Source organism: Manis pentadactyla, chromosome 18, assembly GCF_030020395.1.
Source record: "Manis pentadactyla isolate mManPen7 chromosome 18, mManPen7.hap1, whole genome shotgun sequence".
In the NCBI taxonomy this organism is placed as follows: Eukaryota; Metazoa; Chordata; class Mammalia; order Pholidota; family Manidae; genus Manis; species Manis pentadactyla.
The window spans coordinates 8,880,488-8,895,472 of NC_080036.1; the positions used below are offsets into that span (position 1 = coordinate 8,880,488).

General features: G+C 42.1%; 1 protein-coding gene across 3 annotated transcripts in view; it reads left to right on the plus strand.

Moving 5' to 3' along the window:
- The window catches only part of OCA2 (OCA2 melanosomal transmembrane protein), a 423,655-nt gene that overhangs the window by 20,949 nt on the left and 387,721 nt on the right, over positions 1–14,985 (plus strand). For all 3 annotated transcript variants that reach the window (XM_057494743.1, XM_057494742.1, XM_057494744.1), the window contains exon 2: positions 5,705–5,997. In XM_057494743.1, coding sequence (XP_057350726.1) covers positions 5,750–5,997 — 248 coding nt within the window. In that variant the 5' untranslated portion in view covers positions 5,705–5,749. The remainder of the gene's footprint in view (positions 1–5,704; positions 5,998–14,985) is intronic.

Sequence of the window (14,985 nt, forward strand, 5' to 3'; positions counted from 1 at the left end):
ACCAAATGAACAAAAAGTCATTTCTGGGGTTGTGGGAAGCTGGCAAATAAATGTAAAAAATAAAATAAAATAAAATGGTAATGGTTATAAACTTAATACAAAAAGTAGGACAACATAGCCTTTCAAGTACAGTAATTTTTCTCAATTTTAGAAAAGGTATTAAGATATTCTCATTACATACTAACTAAAGGCAAAAATAAAATCAACTACCCACAAAAGCAGGCAAAGGAATCACAAAAGAGCACAGAATAAAACACCGAACATAAAAAGAATGGAGGATTATAGACTGACGAGAATTAGGCTTGGGGTGGATTAATGATTGTGCATTGAGCATTGACTCCCCTATACAGAATTATATTGTTGTTAACAACCATTTGATCAATAAATATGAGAGATGCCCTCTCAAAAAAAAAATGGAGGAGGAGGAACAAGAAGGGAGAGAAATAAAGAAACATCAGAAAGTTTTTATAATAGCACAATAAGCAAGTAAAGTTAGTAAGATAGTACAGAAGTTAACCTTGAACCTTTGGTAACCACGAATCTAAAGCCTGCAATGGCAATAAGTACATATCTTTTAATAATCACCCTAAATGTAAATGGACTGAATGCACCAATCAAAAGATGCAGAGTAACAGAAAGGATAAAAAAGCAAGACCCATCTATATGCTGCTTACAAGAGACTCATCTCAAACCCAAAGACATGCACAGACTAAAAGTCAAGGGATCAAAAAAGATATTTCATGCAAACGAGGGAGAAAAAAACGTGTTGCAGTACCAGTATCAGACAAAATAGACTTCAAAACAAAGAAAGTAACAAGAGATAAAGAAGGACATTACATAATGATAAAGGGCTCAGCCCAACAAGAGAATATAACCATTACAACTATATATGCACCCAATACAGGAGCACCAACATATGTGAAACAAATACTAACAGAACTAAAGGAGAAAATAGAATGCAATGCATTCATTTTAGGAGACTTCAACACACCACTCATCTAGTGGATAATGACATATCCACTAGACAGAAAATAAGTAAGGACACAAAGGCACTGAACAACACAGTAGAACAGATGGACCTAATAGACATCTATAGAACTCTACATCCAAAAGCAACAGGATGCACATTGTTCTCAAGTGCACATGGAACATTCTCTAGAATAGACCACATACTAGGCCACAAAAAGAGCCTCAGTAAATTCAAAAAGATTAAAATTCTACCAACCAACTTTTCAGACAACAAAGGTATAAAACTAGAAATAAATTGTACAAAGAAAGCAAAAAGGCCCACAAACACATGGAGGGTTAACAGCATGCTCCTAAATAATCAATAGATAAGTGACCAAATTAAAATAGAGATCAAGCAATATATGGAAACAAATGACAACAACACAAAGCCCCAACTTCTGTGGGATGCAGTGAAAGCAGTCTGAAGAGGAAAGTGCATAGCAATCCAGGCATATTTAGAGATGGAAGAACAAACCCAAATGAATAATCTAATGTCACAATTATCTACATTGGAAAAAGAAGAACAAATGAGGCCTTAAAGTCAGCAGAAGGAGGGACATACTAAAGATCAGAAAAGATATAATAAAAATGAGAAGAATAAAACAATTGAAGAAAAAATGAAACCAAGAGCTGGTTCTTCTAGAAAATAAACAAAATAGATAAGCCTCTAGCCAGACTTATTAAGAGAAAAAGAGAATCAACACACATCAAGAGAATCAGAAATGAGAAAGGAAAAATCATGATAGACCCCACAGAAATACAAAGAATTATTAGAGGATACTATGAAAATCTACATGCTAACAAGCTGGAAAACCTAGAAGAAATGGACAACTTCATAGAAAAATACAACCTTCCAAGACTGACCAAGGAAGAAACAGAAAATTTAAACAAACCAATTACCAGCAAAGAAATTGAAGCGGTAATCAAAAAACTACCCAAGAACAAAACCCCCGGGCCAGATGGATTTAGATTGGAATTTTATCAGACATATAGAGAAGACACAATACCTATTTTCCTTAAAGTTTTCCCAAAAATAAAAGAGGAGGGAATATTCCCAAACTTGTTCTAACATCACCCTAATACCAAAAACCAGGCAAAGAACCCACCAAAAAAGAAAATTACAGACCAATATCCCTGATGAACATAGATGCAAAAATACTCAACAAAATATTAGCAAACCGAATTCAAAAATATATCAAAATTATCATACACTATGACCAAGTGGGATTCATCCCAGGGATGCAAGGATGGTACAACATTCGAAAATCCATCAACATCATCCACCACATAATAAAAAAGAAGCACAAAAACCACATGATCATCTCCATAGACACTGAAAAAGCATTCGACAAAATTCAACACCCATTCATGATAAAAACTCTCAACGAAATGGGTATAGAGGGCAAGTACCTCAACATAATAAAGGCCATATATGATAAACCCACAGCCAACATCATACTGAACAGCGAGAAGCTGAAAGCTTTTCCTCTGAGATCGGGAACTAGACAGGGATGCCCACTCTCCCCACTGTTATTCAACATAGTACTGGAGGTCCTAGCCACGGCAATTAGACAAAACAGAGAAATACAAGGAATCCAGATTGGTAAAGAAGAAGTCAAACTGTCACTATTAGCAGATGATGTCATATTGTACATAAAATATTCTAAAGACTCCACTCCAAAACTACTAGAACTGATATTGGAATACAGCAACGTTGCAGGATAAAAATTAACACACAGAAATCTGTGGTTTTCCTATATACTAACAATGAACTAACAGAAAGAGAAATCAGGAAAACAACTCCATTCACAATTGCATCAGAAAGAATAAAATACCTAGGAATAAACCTAAGCAAGGAAGTGAAAGACCTATACCCTGAAAACTATAAGACACTTTTAAGAGAAATTAAAGAGGTCACTAACAAATGGAAATTCATCCCATGCTCTTGGCTAGGAAGAATTAATATCGTCAAAATGGCCATCCTGCCCAAAGCAATATACAGATTTGATGCAATCCCTATCAAATTACCAACAACATTCTTCAACAAACCGTAACAAATAGTTCAAAAATTCATATGGAAACACCAAAGACCCTGAATAGCCAATGCAATCCTGAGAAGGACAAATAAAGTGGCGGGGATCTCACTCCCCAACTTCAAGCTCTACTACAAAGCTACAATAATCAAGACAATTTGGTACTGGCACAAGAACAGAGCCACAGACCAATGGAACAGACTAGACAATCCAGACATTAACCCAGACATATATGGTCAATTAGTATTTGATAAAGGAGCCATGGACATACAATGGGGAAATGACAGCCTCTTCAACAGATTTTGCTGGCAAAAATGCACAGCTAATGTAAGAGAATGAAACTGGATCACTGTACAACCCCATACACAAAAGTAAATTCAGAATGGATCAAATACCTGAATGTAAGTCATGAAACCATAAAACTCTTAGAAAAACACATAGGCAAAAACTCTTGGTCATAAACATGAGTGACCTCTTCATGAACATATCTCCCTGGGCAAGGAAACAAAAGCAAAAATGAACACATGGGACTATATCAAGCTGAAAAGCTTCTGTACAGCAAAGGCCACCATCAATAGAACAAAAGGGCATCCTACAGTTTGGGAGAATATATTCATAAATGACAGATAAAGGGTTGACATCCAAAATATAGAAAGAACTCACACATCTTAAGAAACAAAAATCAAATAATCCAGTTAAGAAATGGGCAGATTAGCTGAACAGGCAGTTCTCCAAAGAGGAAGTTCAGATGGCCAACAGACACATGAAAAGATGCTCCACATCGCTAGTTATCAGAGAAATGCAAATTAAAACCACAATGAGGTATCACCTCACACCAGTAAGGATGGCTGCCATCCAAAAGACAAACAGCAGCAAATTTTGGTGAGGTTGTGGAGAAAGGGGAACTGTCCTACACTGCTGGTGGGTCCTACACTGCTGGTGGGAATGTAAATTAGTTCAACCATTGTGGAAAGCAATATGGAGGTTCCTCAAAAGCTCAAAATAGAAATACCATTTGACCCAGGAATTTCACTTCTAGGAATTTACCCTAAGAATGCATCAGCCCAGTTTGAAAAAGACAGATGCACCCCTATGTTTATTGCTGCACTATTTACAATAGCCAAGAAATGGAAGCAACCTAAGTGTCCATCAGTAGATGAATGGATAAAGAAGATGTGGTACATATACAGAATGGAATGTTATTCAGCCGTAAGAAGAAAACAAATCCAACCATTTGCAACAACATGGATGGAGCCAGAGGGTATTATGCTCAGTAAAATAAGTCAGGTGGAGAGAGACAAGTACCAAATGATTTCACTCATATGTGGAGCATAAGAACAAAGAAAAACTGAAGGGACATAACAGCAGCAGAATCACAGAACCCAAGAATGGAGTAACAGTTACCAAAGGGAAAGGGACTGGAGAGGATGGGTGGGCAGGGAGGGATAAGGGTGGGGAAAAAGAAAAGGGGCATTATGATTAGCATGTATAAAGTGTGGAGGGGACATGGGGAGGGCTGTGCAACACAGAGAAGACAAGTGGTTATTTTACAGCATCTTACTAGGCTGATGGACAGTGACTGTAATGGGATTTTTGGGGTGACTTGGTGAAGGGGGGAGCCTAGTAAACATAATGTTCTTCATGTAATTGTAGATTAATTATACCAAAAAAACCCACAAAAAACATAAAAACAAAAATAACCATAGCATAGACAGAAATGAGAAAGTAAACCCCCACCACTCAGAGGCAGTCTTGTTTTGTAGACTGTGGCTTTCTGCTCTTCTATTAATTTAGAGAGAAATATCCCAGCATATTACTGTTCTTTTTCTATATTCTTAACATTTTCCAATATCAGTCAATACCCCCATAGAGTGTTTTTAAGGTCAGATAGTATTTTATACTATGCACATATCACAAGTTAACTTGTTGACTGAAATTCGCACAGCCACTAAAAGAGTTTATCCAGAGGCCATGACCAGGATGACAGTCAATCAGGGAGCTCTGATCAGACTGCTCCATGCCTCTTGGTATGAAGATGGTTTATGTGCAGTTTACAACATAGAAAAACTTATTAATTAGCACATCAAACAATGTGCCAAGCATACATTTGGTTTAGTGTCTTAAAGAGGACAGACTGCACATTCTGGTGCTGTCTTTGTGTGAGAATTGGCAAGGGTCAGGGTCAGTGATTTTCTCCTGAAGAGCCCTGTCTCAGCCGTGGGGGCCTGACCCGTCCATCTCTGTCTTTTTTGGTCTTCAAGACCTTTCCCTTCTTGGTCACCGCGGAGGGGCTGTGGCCGCTTTGCTGACACAGGAGAGAATGGCTGCAGGGGGTCTTCACAGATAGTCAGAGTTGTAGTGGCTTGACTCAGGGCCTCTGCAGCTTGCAAAGCTTTTCTTTCCTATGGGACCACTGTGGGCCACCATAACATTTCATTTTTATTTCCCAAACTGGTGCCCAGTTGTTGAATGCTTAGGTGACAGCTGATGTGAAATGTGCTAGAATGTTCATCCTTGGACATGAGCATGCACTGTCTCCCCTATGATATCAGAATGCTGGAACACTGGATGGGCCCTGTTAGCGGAGCCCTTTCTGTTGTACATTTAGTAGTGTGGATTTCCCACGGGACAAATGATATTCCCAGTTTGCTTTTCATCAACAGTGGTTTCCTTCTGGCTGATCCTAGTAAGAAGAGGGGCAACAGAACATGCATCTAGAGAACAAAGATGGTGGGCTGGCCGTTGGCGTGCTGGAGATGGAGCTCCATCAGACGTCTGTTCCTACATGTGCTGGCCTGGGACGGCCAGGGCTGGGGGGGCCTGCCACTCACAACCACAGGCTGCATCAGGGAGTCAGCAGGGCCGACCCCACAGACACCTGCCCCATTGGGGCAGCCAGGCAGAGCTGCTGGGCTCCCCCGGACCACGGTTGGAGCTCATTCCTCACAGAGCAGAGGTGAGTTTAAAATAGTTTTATCTTATAAATGTGGAATTCACAAATGCTGGATGTGTATGAGTCCAGTTCCCCTACATTTTTTTGTGGGAAAAATTTCCAGATAATATACAAGAATCTTTCCAGGATTAGATCACTTTCCTGGCCTGTTTGGATGAACATCATTTCTAAAATGTGGCTAATGTAACTCCAAAAGATAATAAAATAGAAAAGAGTTTTCAGCACGAAGACTTAGCATTTACTATATTATTTAAAACATTAATAGTATTATGTGATTTAAAAAGCATATATATATGCCTATATATATGTGCTTTTTTCCTGTATATTTCCCTGTATATTCTTTATTCCTGTAAATAAATCAAGTAAATCAATTGAACATTGTTTTTCGTGTCAGAAAAATCTGGATTTACATAAAAAAGAAAAACTTCTGATAAATCCTTAAATATTTACCAATGTAAGAACAATAGATATAAAACCTATGAGTAAGAGCCCATGGCATGCCCATGTTGGGACATACTTGGTCATCCTGAATATCTGGGTGTCCTTGTCCCCACAGGCAATAAGTCCTGCTCTGGGCAGATGCTTAGCCAGAACCCTGACCTATTCAGCCTAATGGTCTATTGTTGAAAAATAGAAAGCATCACAGAAATAAATACAAGTGTGGTGTTTGGCGCCACCATCTGCCATGATCTTAATCCTCTCCCATTCTCCAGGGTAACGCCTATCCCTCTCATCATCTTGCTTCATACTTTCACTGCTTGTCTATGTATTGCTAAACAGTATATGCTGTTGTTTTGCAAATGATGACATTTTTAGTTGCTCTTTTTGTCCAACAGGCCTTTGAGATTTATCAGTGTGGATGCCTATAAGCCCTTGTTAAGTCATTTGGACTGCTTACACAAAATGTCAGAATTTGCTACAATTTATATATCTTCTCCTGTGGGTGGCTATTCAGGCCCCCCATTCCTCAGTATTTTGCAATTAAAAACTGCTCACAACAAACTCCTATAGGTTTTCCAGGGTGTAAGTGGAGGGTTCTCTGGAGTATCCTCTGCCTGAGAATGGAACTATCGGTCGCTAAAGCATGTGCACCTTGGGATTCCCTAGGTGCTCCCAGGTTCATGATGCAGCAGGCTGCCCTGCCACTGGCGGGGCAGGGTTTCTGTACCACCACGACCTTTGGGGCTGGGGAGCTTTAACCTGAGAGGAGATGATGCGCACGACACGCTTTGTCATGTCTGTCTGCATCTGTGCCGCCTGGCTGACAGGAAAGCAGACCTCCTCTCCACATGCTTGTCAGACATTTGGGTTCGTTTTTTGTAGAGTGCCACCTCATACATTTTGCTCATTTTTCTAATGAGTTGTTTATATATATTTTTGCTGTGTTGCAGTTAAAAACCCCTGCATATTAGGCCGTTTTGGCCCTCTGTTGCAGGGTCTTCTCCCAGCCAGAAGCTCATCTTTTCTTTATATTTATGGTTTTCTTTTTAAAGTAGAAGTGTTTAATATGATCAGGTTTATAAATCCTTGGTCTCATGGTTTTATGTTCTCTTTCTTGGGGGGTATAATTCTTAAGAACTCCATTTCTTTTCTGATTTCATAAAATTTTTCTGTTTTTCTAAAAGTTTTAAACTTTCAGTTTTTTAGATTTAGCTCTTTAACCTACCTGGAATTACATTTAAATCTCTTTTCCTTCCCTTCCTCCTTCTTCTTGCCTTAAAACAAACAAACCCAAACAAACAACAAAAAACACTACCTCCTTCTTCTTGCCTTAAAACAAACACAAACAAACAACAAAAAACACAACAAAATACACTACATGAGTATTTAAGGCCACTTTGGAAGGCGGAGTGATGTCAAACCTGGTTCATCAACTGTCTCTTGCTGCAGTAATGGTGCCAGACGGGTACACACACTGCACCAGGTAGACGGGGGATCTCGTGGTCCCGCCCTGCCATGCGGGCCGCGCCTGTAGGGCTGGGATGACAGCTGCCGATGCGCGGGTCCCAGGGGGCCACCTGCCTCGGGGCATTGCGCAGGCCCGTCACGCAGTGGGGGAAGCCGGTCATCAGCCTGTGCCATCTCCCATCGGCTAACATCGCACCAGCAGTCCCAGGGCGAGAGTGGGCCTCCTGCTCTGAGGGCTACCAGATACAATATAGGATGCAATTGTGAATTTCAGATAACAAGAATATTTTGGGGAATATTTATTCTAAAAGTTACTTGTGGTTTATTTGGCTCCAAATTTACCTGGGCGCTCTGTAGTTTTATTTGCTGCATCCTACCACCGGTTGCTCAGGTTCTGCTCCTCCCAGGGAACCCGGGCTCCTGTTGGCCAGGTGGGGGGCACCTGACCAGATCTGGCTCTGCGCCTGCGAGCGAAGGACGCTGGCACAGGCTGGGGGCACCGGTGGGGCGCCCTCCCGGAGCCTGCGGGGCGTGTGCCCCGGGCTCCCTAGAGCTTGAGGACTCTGCACTGGCTGCCGCTGGCGGTGAGAGCTGGAGGAGGCACCTGCATACACCGCTGGGCCGGGCGTTGGGTCGGTCCCAGGCAGAATGTGGAGGCGATGGAAGGCTAATGAGCTGCTAATTTCCAGAAAAGAGCTTTGCGGTTAGATGAGAGTCTGGACAGCTAGGAAAAGGGATGTTTTTCAAATTCTTTGACCTTCAGTGAAGGCGACCTGGGACGCCCACTGTGGGTGTCATAATCAGGAGGGCCTGACCCTGGGAACCTTATTCCCAGCAGAGTAGAAGGTGGAGTCCGGAGGGTGCTGGGGCCCAGGAGGGCAGTTGGGGTGCACAAGCAGCCGCCTGAGAGCGGGAGGAAACTTGGAGGGTGGTGGTGGTGAAAGGCCTGCGCAGCACATTGTGAAGACAGAGCCCAGAAGTTTCCTCCTTGTCCAAAGGGGGAAGGGAAGTAGGTAGAGGCCCTGGGGAGCCAGCCTGGGGATCTCCTCGGCAGGGCAGAGGGCTGCACCTCAGGGTGCTGGGGCAACCTGTGGTCTTTGTGGGGGCAGCTGGCTGGTCTGGGAGGAGATGAGGACCCAGGGCCTGCAGAGGGGACCACTCCTGGCCACACCTCCTGCTGCTGATCTTCTAACAAGAGAGGGAGCAATGTCCACCAGGCACCCTGTGTGGGTAGCTCATAGCAGACTGGGAGATTAGCCATGGCCCTTGGCTGGGCCTGCTGCAGTGTGAGCCCTTAGGAGAAGGACCAGCTCCATCTGTGAGTGTGCAGGGCATGCTGATGTCCCCACAGGTGCCCTGAGGTCAGCCCAGGAAAGGCAGTGCTCCTCCCTCGGCATACATGGGCTGGTGGTGGCTGGTGGCTAAAGGTTATTTGAGGGTTTCATCATATTTTGCACTTCTAGTTTAATGTAAATAAGTGGAAAATGAAAAACCAAGTACTCATATGGATGAAAAGCTCTTTTAAAGATAGTATAGGTGAGGCAAGATGGAAGTCATTTGATATGCAAAAAACAACCAACTCTTTTTTGGCCTTAGTGAATTATTCACTATTGCAGGTTTGTTTGCAAAGAGGATGAGCAAAACTAAAGTGCTAGCCTAGTTCTAAAACACTCGAGATGCTATAAATAGATTGCTTAATATTGTGTTGAAGAGGTAATATAGAATTTCATAATATTTTTTAACTCTGAGAAAACAGTCCCTTTCAAGTTGTTAATTTTGAGCAGCAGAGAAGGAGGCAGATTTATAGTTTGTGTTCGACTTAGTCCTTCAACTGCCAGGAAGCCTAGGGGCAGTTTGTCAGATCAGTTACATCACTAGTGTACAAACTGGTATGTAAGTGTTTTCTTAAAACTATTAAAATCTTTGTGAAACAGGCAGAATATAGTTACAGGAAGCCGGAAGAGTGTATCTGTTGCCTTGTAACAAAGTAGTCCAAAATTTAGCATCTTAAAACAATACACATTTATTTGCTCCAGTTTTGTTGGTCAGGAATCTGAGTATGCCTGTGGATTCCCTGCTCAGGGTCCTTGCACAGGCAGAGAGCCAGTGGTGCAGCATCTCAAGGTTCACATCATTTGTATGATTGTCATCCGGCCTTGGTTCCTCCTGGGCTCTCAGACGGAAGGCCTAAGTTCCTTGCCAGGTAGCCTGTTTCACCTGGGCAAAAAGGAGAAACAGCCTTTTGTACCTGAAGAACAGAAGTGACATCCTGTCACTCCTGCTGTGTTTTGTTTGTTATCAAGAGTCACTAGGCTGGGCTCACAGTGAGGCAGATGGTAGCGCACAAGAGCATTAGCACTGGGAGGTGAGTCTCTGGGTGCCACGTCGGATGCCACCCTGCCACAAAGATGGAGCGAGGTGGAGGGAAGAATTGTGAAAAACTTTGAGGTGGACCAACAAGATGGCTGGTGTCTTCTATATAAAACTAAGTGAGCCTCTAGCCAAAATTATTAAGAGAAAAGGAGAATCAACACACATCAACAGAATCAGAAAAGAGAAAAGAAAAATCACGACGGACCCCACAGAAATACAAAGAATTATTAGAGAATACTGTGAAAACATATATGCTAACAAGCTGGAAGACCAAGAAGAAATGGACAACTTCCTAGAAAAATACAACCTTCTAAGACTGATCAAGGAAGAAACACAAAATTAAAACCAAGCAAATACCAGCAAAGAAATTGAAGTGGTAACCAAAAAACTACCCAAGAACAAAACCTCCCGGCAAAATGGATTTACCCGCGGAATTTTATCAGACATGGAAGAAATAATAACAATTCTCCTTAAAGTTTTCCCAAAAATAGAAGAGGAAGGAATACTCCCAAACTCATTCTATGAAGCCAACATCACCCTAATACCAAAACTAGGTAAACACCCACCAAAAAAGAATATTACAGACCAATATCCCTGATGAACATAGATGCAAAAATACTCAACAAAATATTAGCAAACCGAATTCAAAAATACATCAAGAGGATCATACACCATGACCAAGTGGGCTTCATCCCAGGGATGCAAGGATGGTACAACATTCGAAAATCCATCAACATCATCCACCACATAATAAAAAAGAAGCACAAAAACCACATGATCATCTCCATAGACGCTGAAAAAGCATTTGACAAAATTCAACATCCATTCATGATAAAAACTCTCAACAAATGGGTATAGAGGGCGAGTACCTCAAAATAATAAAGGCCATATATCATAAACCCACAGCCAGCATCATACTGAACAGCGAGAAGCTGAAAGCTTTTCCTCTGATATTGTGAACAAGACAGGGATGCCCACTCTCCCCACTGTTATTCAACATAGTACTGGAGGTCCTAGCCATGGCAGTTGGACAAAACAAAGAAGTAAAAGGAATACAGATTGGTAAAGAAGAAGTCAAACTGTCACTATTTGCAGATGACATGATATTGTACATAAAAAACCCTAAAGACTCCACTCCAAAACTACTAGAACTGATATTGGAATACAGCAAAGTTGCAGGATACAAAATTAACACACACAAATCTGTGGCTTTCCTGCACACTAACAATGAACTAATAGAAAGAAAAATCAGGAAAACAATCTCATTCACAACTGCATCAAAAAGAATAAAATACCTAGGAATAAACCTGACCAAAGAAGTGAAAGACCTATACCCTAAAAACTGTAAGACACTCTTAAGAGAAATTAAAGGGGACAATAACAAATGGAAACTCATCCCATGCTCTTGGCTAGGAAGAATTAATATAGTCAAAATGGCCATCCTGCCCAAAGCACTATACAGATTTGATGCAATCCCTATCAAATTACCAGCAACATTCTTCAGCGAACGGGAACAAATAGTTCAAAAATCCATATGGAAACACCAAAGACCCTGAAAAGCCAAAGCAATGCTGAGAAAGAAGAATAAAGTGGAGGGGATCTCACTCCCCAACTTCAAGCTCTACTACAAAGCCAAAGTAATCAAGACAATTTGGTACTGGCACAAGAACAGAGCCACAGACCAATGGAACAGATTAGAGACTCCAGACATTAACCCAAACATATATGGTCAATTAATATTCGATAAAGTAGCCACGGACATACAATGGGAAATGACAGTCTCTTCAACAGATGGTGCTGGCAAAACTGGACAACTACACATAAGAGAATGAAATGGACCACTGTCTAACCCCATACACAAAAGTAAATTCAAAATGGATCAAAGACCTGAAAGTAAGTCATGAAACTATAAAACTCTTAGAAAAAAACATAGGCAAAAATCTCTTAGACGTAAACATGAGTGACCTCTTCTTCAACATATCTCCCCAGGCAAGGGAAGCAAAAGCAAAAATGAACAAGTGGGACTATATCAAGCTGAAAAGCTTCTGTACAGCAAAGGACACCTTCAATAGAACAAAAAGGTACCCTACAGTATGGGAGAATATATTCTTAAATGACAGATCAGATAAAGGCTTGATATCCAAAATATATAAAGAGCGCATGCACCTCAACAAACAAAAAGCAAATAATCCAATTAAAAAATGGGCAGAGGAACTGAACAGACAGTTCTCCAAAGAAGAAATTCAGATGGCCAACAGACACATGAAAAGATGCTCCACATCGCTAGTTATCAGAGAATGCAAATTAAAACCACAATGAGATATCACCTCACACCAGTAAGGATGGCTACCATCCAAAAGACAAACAACAACAAATGTTGGCAAGGTTGTGGAGAAAGGGGAACCCTCCTACACTGATGGTGGGAATGTAAATTAGTTCAACCATTGTGGAAAGCAGTATGGAGGTTCCTCCAAAAGCTCAAAATAGAAATACCATTTGACCCAGGAATTACACTTTTAGGAATTTACCCTAAGATTGCATCAGCCCAGTTTGAAAAAGACAGATTCATCCCTATGTTTATTGCAGCACTATTTACAATAGCCAAGAAATGGAAGCAACCTAAATGTCCATTAGTAGATGAATGGATAAAGAAGATGTGGTACATATACACAATGGAATATTATTCAGCCATAAGAAGAAAACAAATCCTACAATTTGCAGCACCATGGATGGAGCTGGAGGGTATTATGCTCAGTGAAAGAAACCAGGCAGAGGAAGACAAATACCAAACGATTTCATTCATCTGTGGAGTATAAGAACCAAGGAAAAACTGAAGTAACAAAACAGCAGCAGAATCACAGAACCGAAGAATGGGCTAACAGTTACCAAAGGGAAAGAGACTGGGGAGAATGGGAAGGTAGAGAGGGATAAGGGCAGGGTGAATAAAGGGGGTACTGTGATTAGCATATATAATGTTGGGGATGGGGGAAAGGGAAGGGCTGTGCAACACAGAGAAGACAAGTAGTAATTCTACAACATCTTACTATGCTGATGGACAGTGACTGTAATGGGGTTTGTGGGGGGGACTCTTCAACAAATGGTGCTGGCAAAACTGGACAGCTACATGTGAGAGAATGAAACTGGATCACTGTCTAAACCCATACACAAAAGTAAATTTGAAATGGATCAATGACCTGAATATAAGTCATGAAACCATAAATCTCTTGGAAAAAGCATAGGCAAAAATCTCTTGGACATAAACATGAGTGACTTCTTCATGAACATATCTCCCCGAACAAGGGAAACAAAAGCAAAAATGAACAAGTGGGACTACATCAAGCTGAAAAGCTTCTGTACAGCAAAGGACACCATCTATAGAACAAAAAGATACCCTACAGTATGGGAGAATATATTCATAAATGACAGATCTGATAAAGGCTTGACATCCAAAATATATAAAGAGCTCATGCACCTCAACAAACAAAAAGGAAATAATTCAATGAAAAATTGCGCAGAGGAGCCGAACAGACAGTTCTCCAAAGAAGAAATTCAGATAGCCAACAGACATATGAAAAGATGCTCCACATCACTTGTCATCAGAGAAATGCAAAGTAAAACCACAATGAGCAGGTGGAGCCAAGATGACAGCATGAGTGGAGCAGCGGAGGTCTCCTCCCAGAACCACATATATTTTTGAAAATACAACAAGGACAACTCTTCCTAAAAGAGAGACCAGAAGACACAGGACAACGTCCAGACTGCATTTGCACATGCGAGAACCCAGTGCCTTGCGAAGGGGGTAAGATGCAGGCCCCGGCCTGGTGGGACCCGAGCGTCCCACACCCCAGCTCTGGGCAGGAGGAGAGGAGTCAGAGCGGGGAGGGAGAGGGAGCCTGGGACTGCTAAATAGCCATGGCCATCCCCACCAGAGCGCAGACACAGTGCATGCGTGGGGTCCTGGATACTAGGGAAACAGGACAGTAAGACCTGTGAGCGGGTCCCTGCAGATGGCACCCCAGGGACAAAGAAAAGTGAGTGCTTTTTGGAAGTCTTAAAGGGACAGGGACCCCACAGCCGGACGGAAGCATCTTGGGACACTTAGTCCAGCAGCAGGGAAACTGGGGAACTCTGAGCACTCTAACCCCCTGGGCAGCAGGGAGCACGGAGGCCCCTCACGGAGTTAAATAGCCTTCCGGCCCTTCCCCCTCCAACGCGGCTCCACCATATCGGAGAAGCAGCCTGAGGCAGGCCACGCCCACAGCAACAGCGGAGATAAACTCCATAGCAGCCGGGCAGGAAGCAGAAGCCCTGTTTGCGCGCAGCTGCCCAGCACAAGCCACTAGAGGTCGCTGTTCTCCCAGGAGAGGAGGGCCACAAACCAACAGGAAAGGAAGTCCTTCCAGCCGTCACTCGTCCCAGCTCTGCAGACTATTCCTATCACCATGAAAAGGCAAAGCTACAGGCAGACAAAGATCACAGAGACAACACCAGAGAAGGAGACAGACCTAACCAGTCTTCCTGACAAAGAATTCAAAATAAGAATCATAAACATGCTGACAGAGATGCAGAGAAATACGCAAGAGAAATGGGATGAAGTCCGGAGGGAAATCACAGATGCCAGAAAGGAGATCACAGAAATGAAACAAACTCTGGAAGGGTTTATAAGCAGAATGGATAGGATGCAAGAGGCCATTGATGGAATTGAAACCA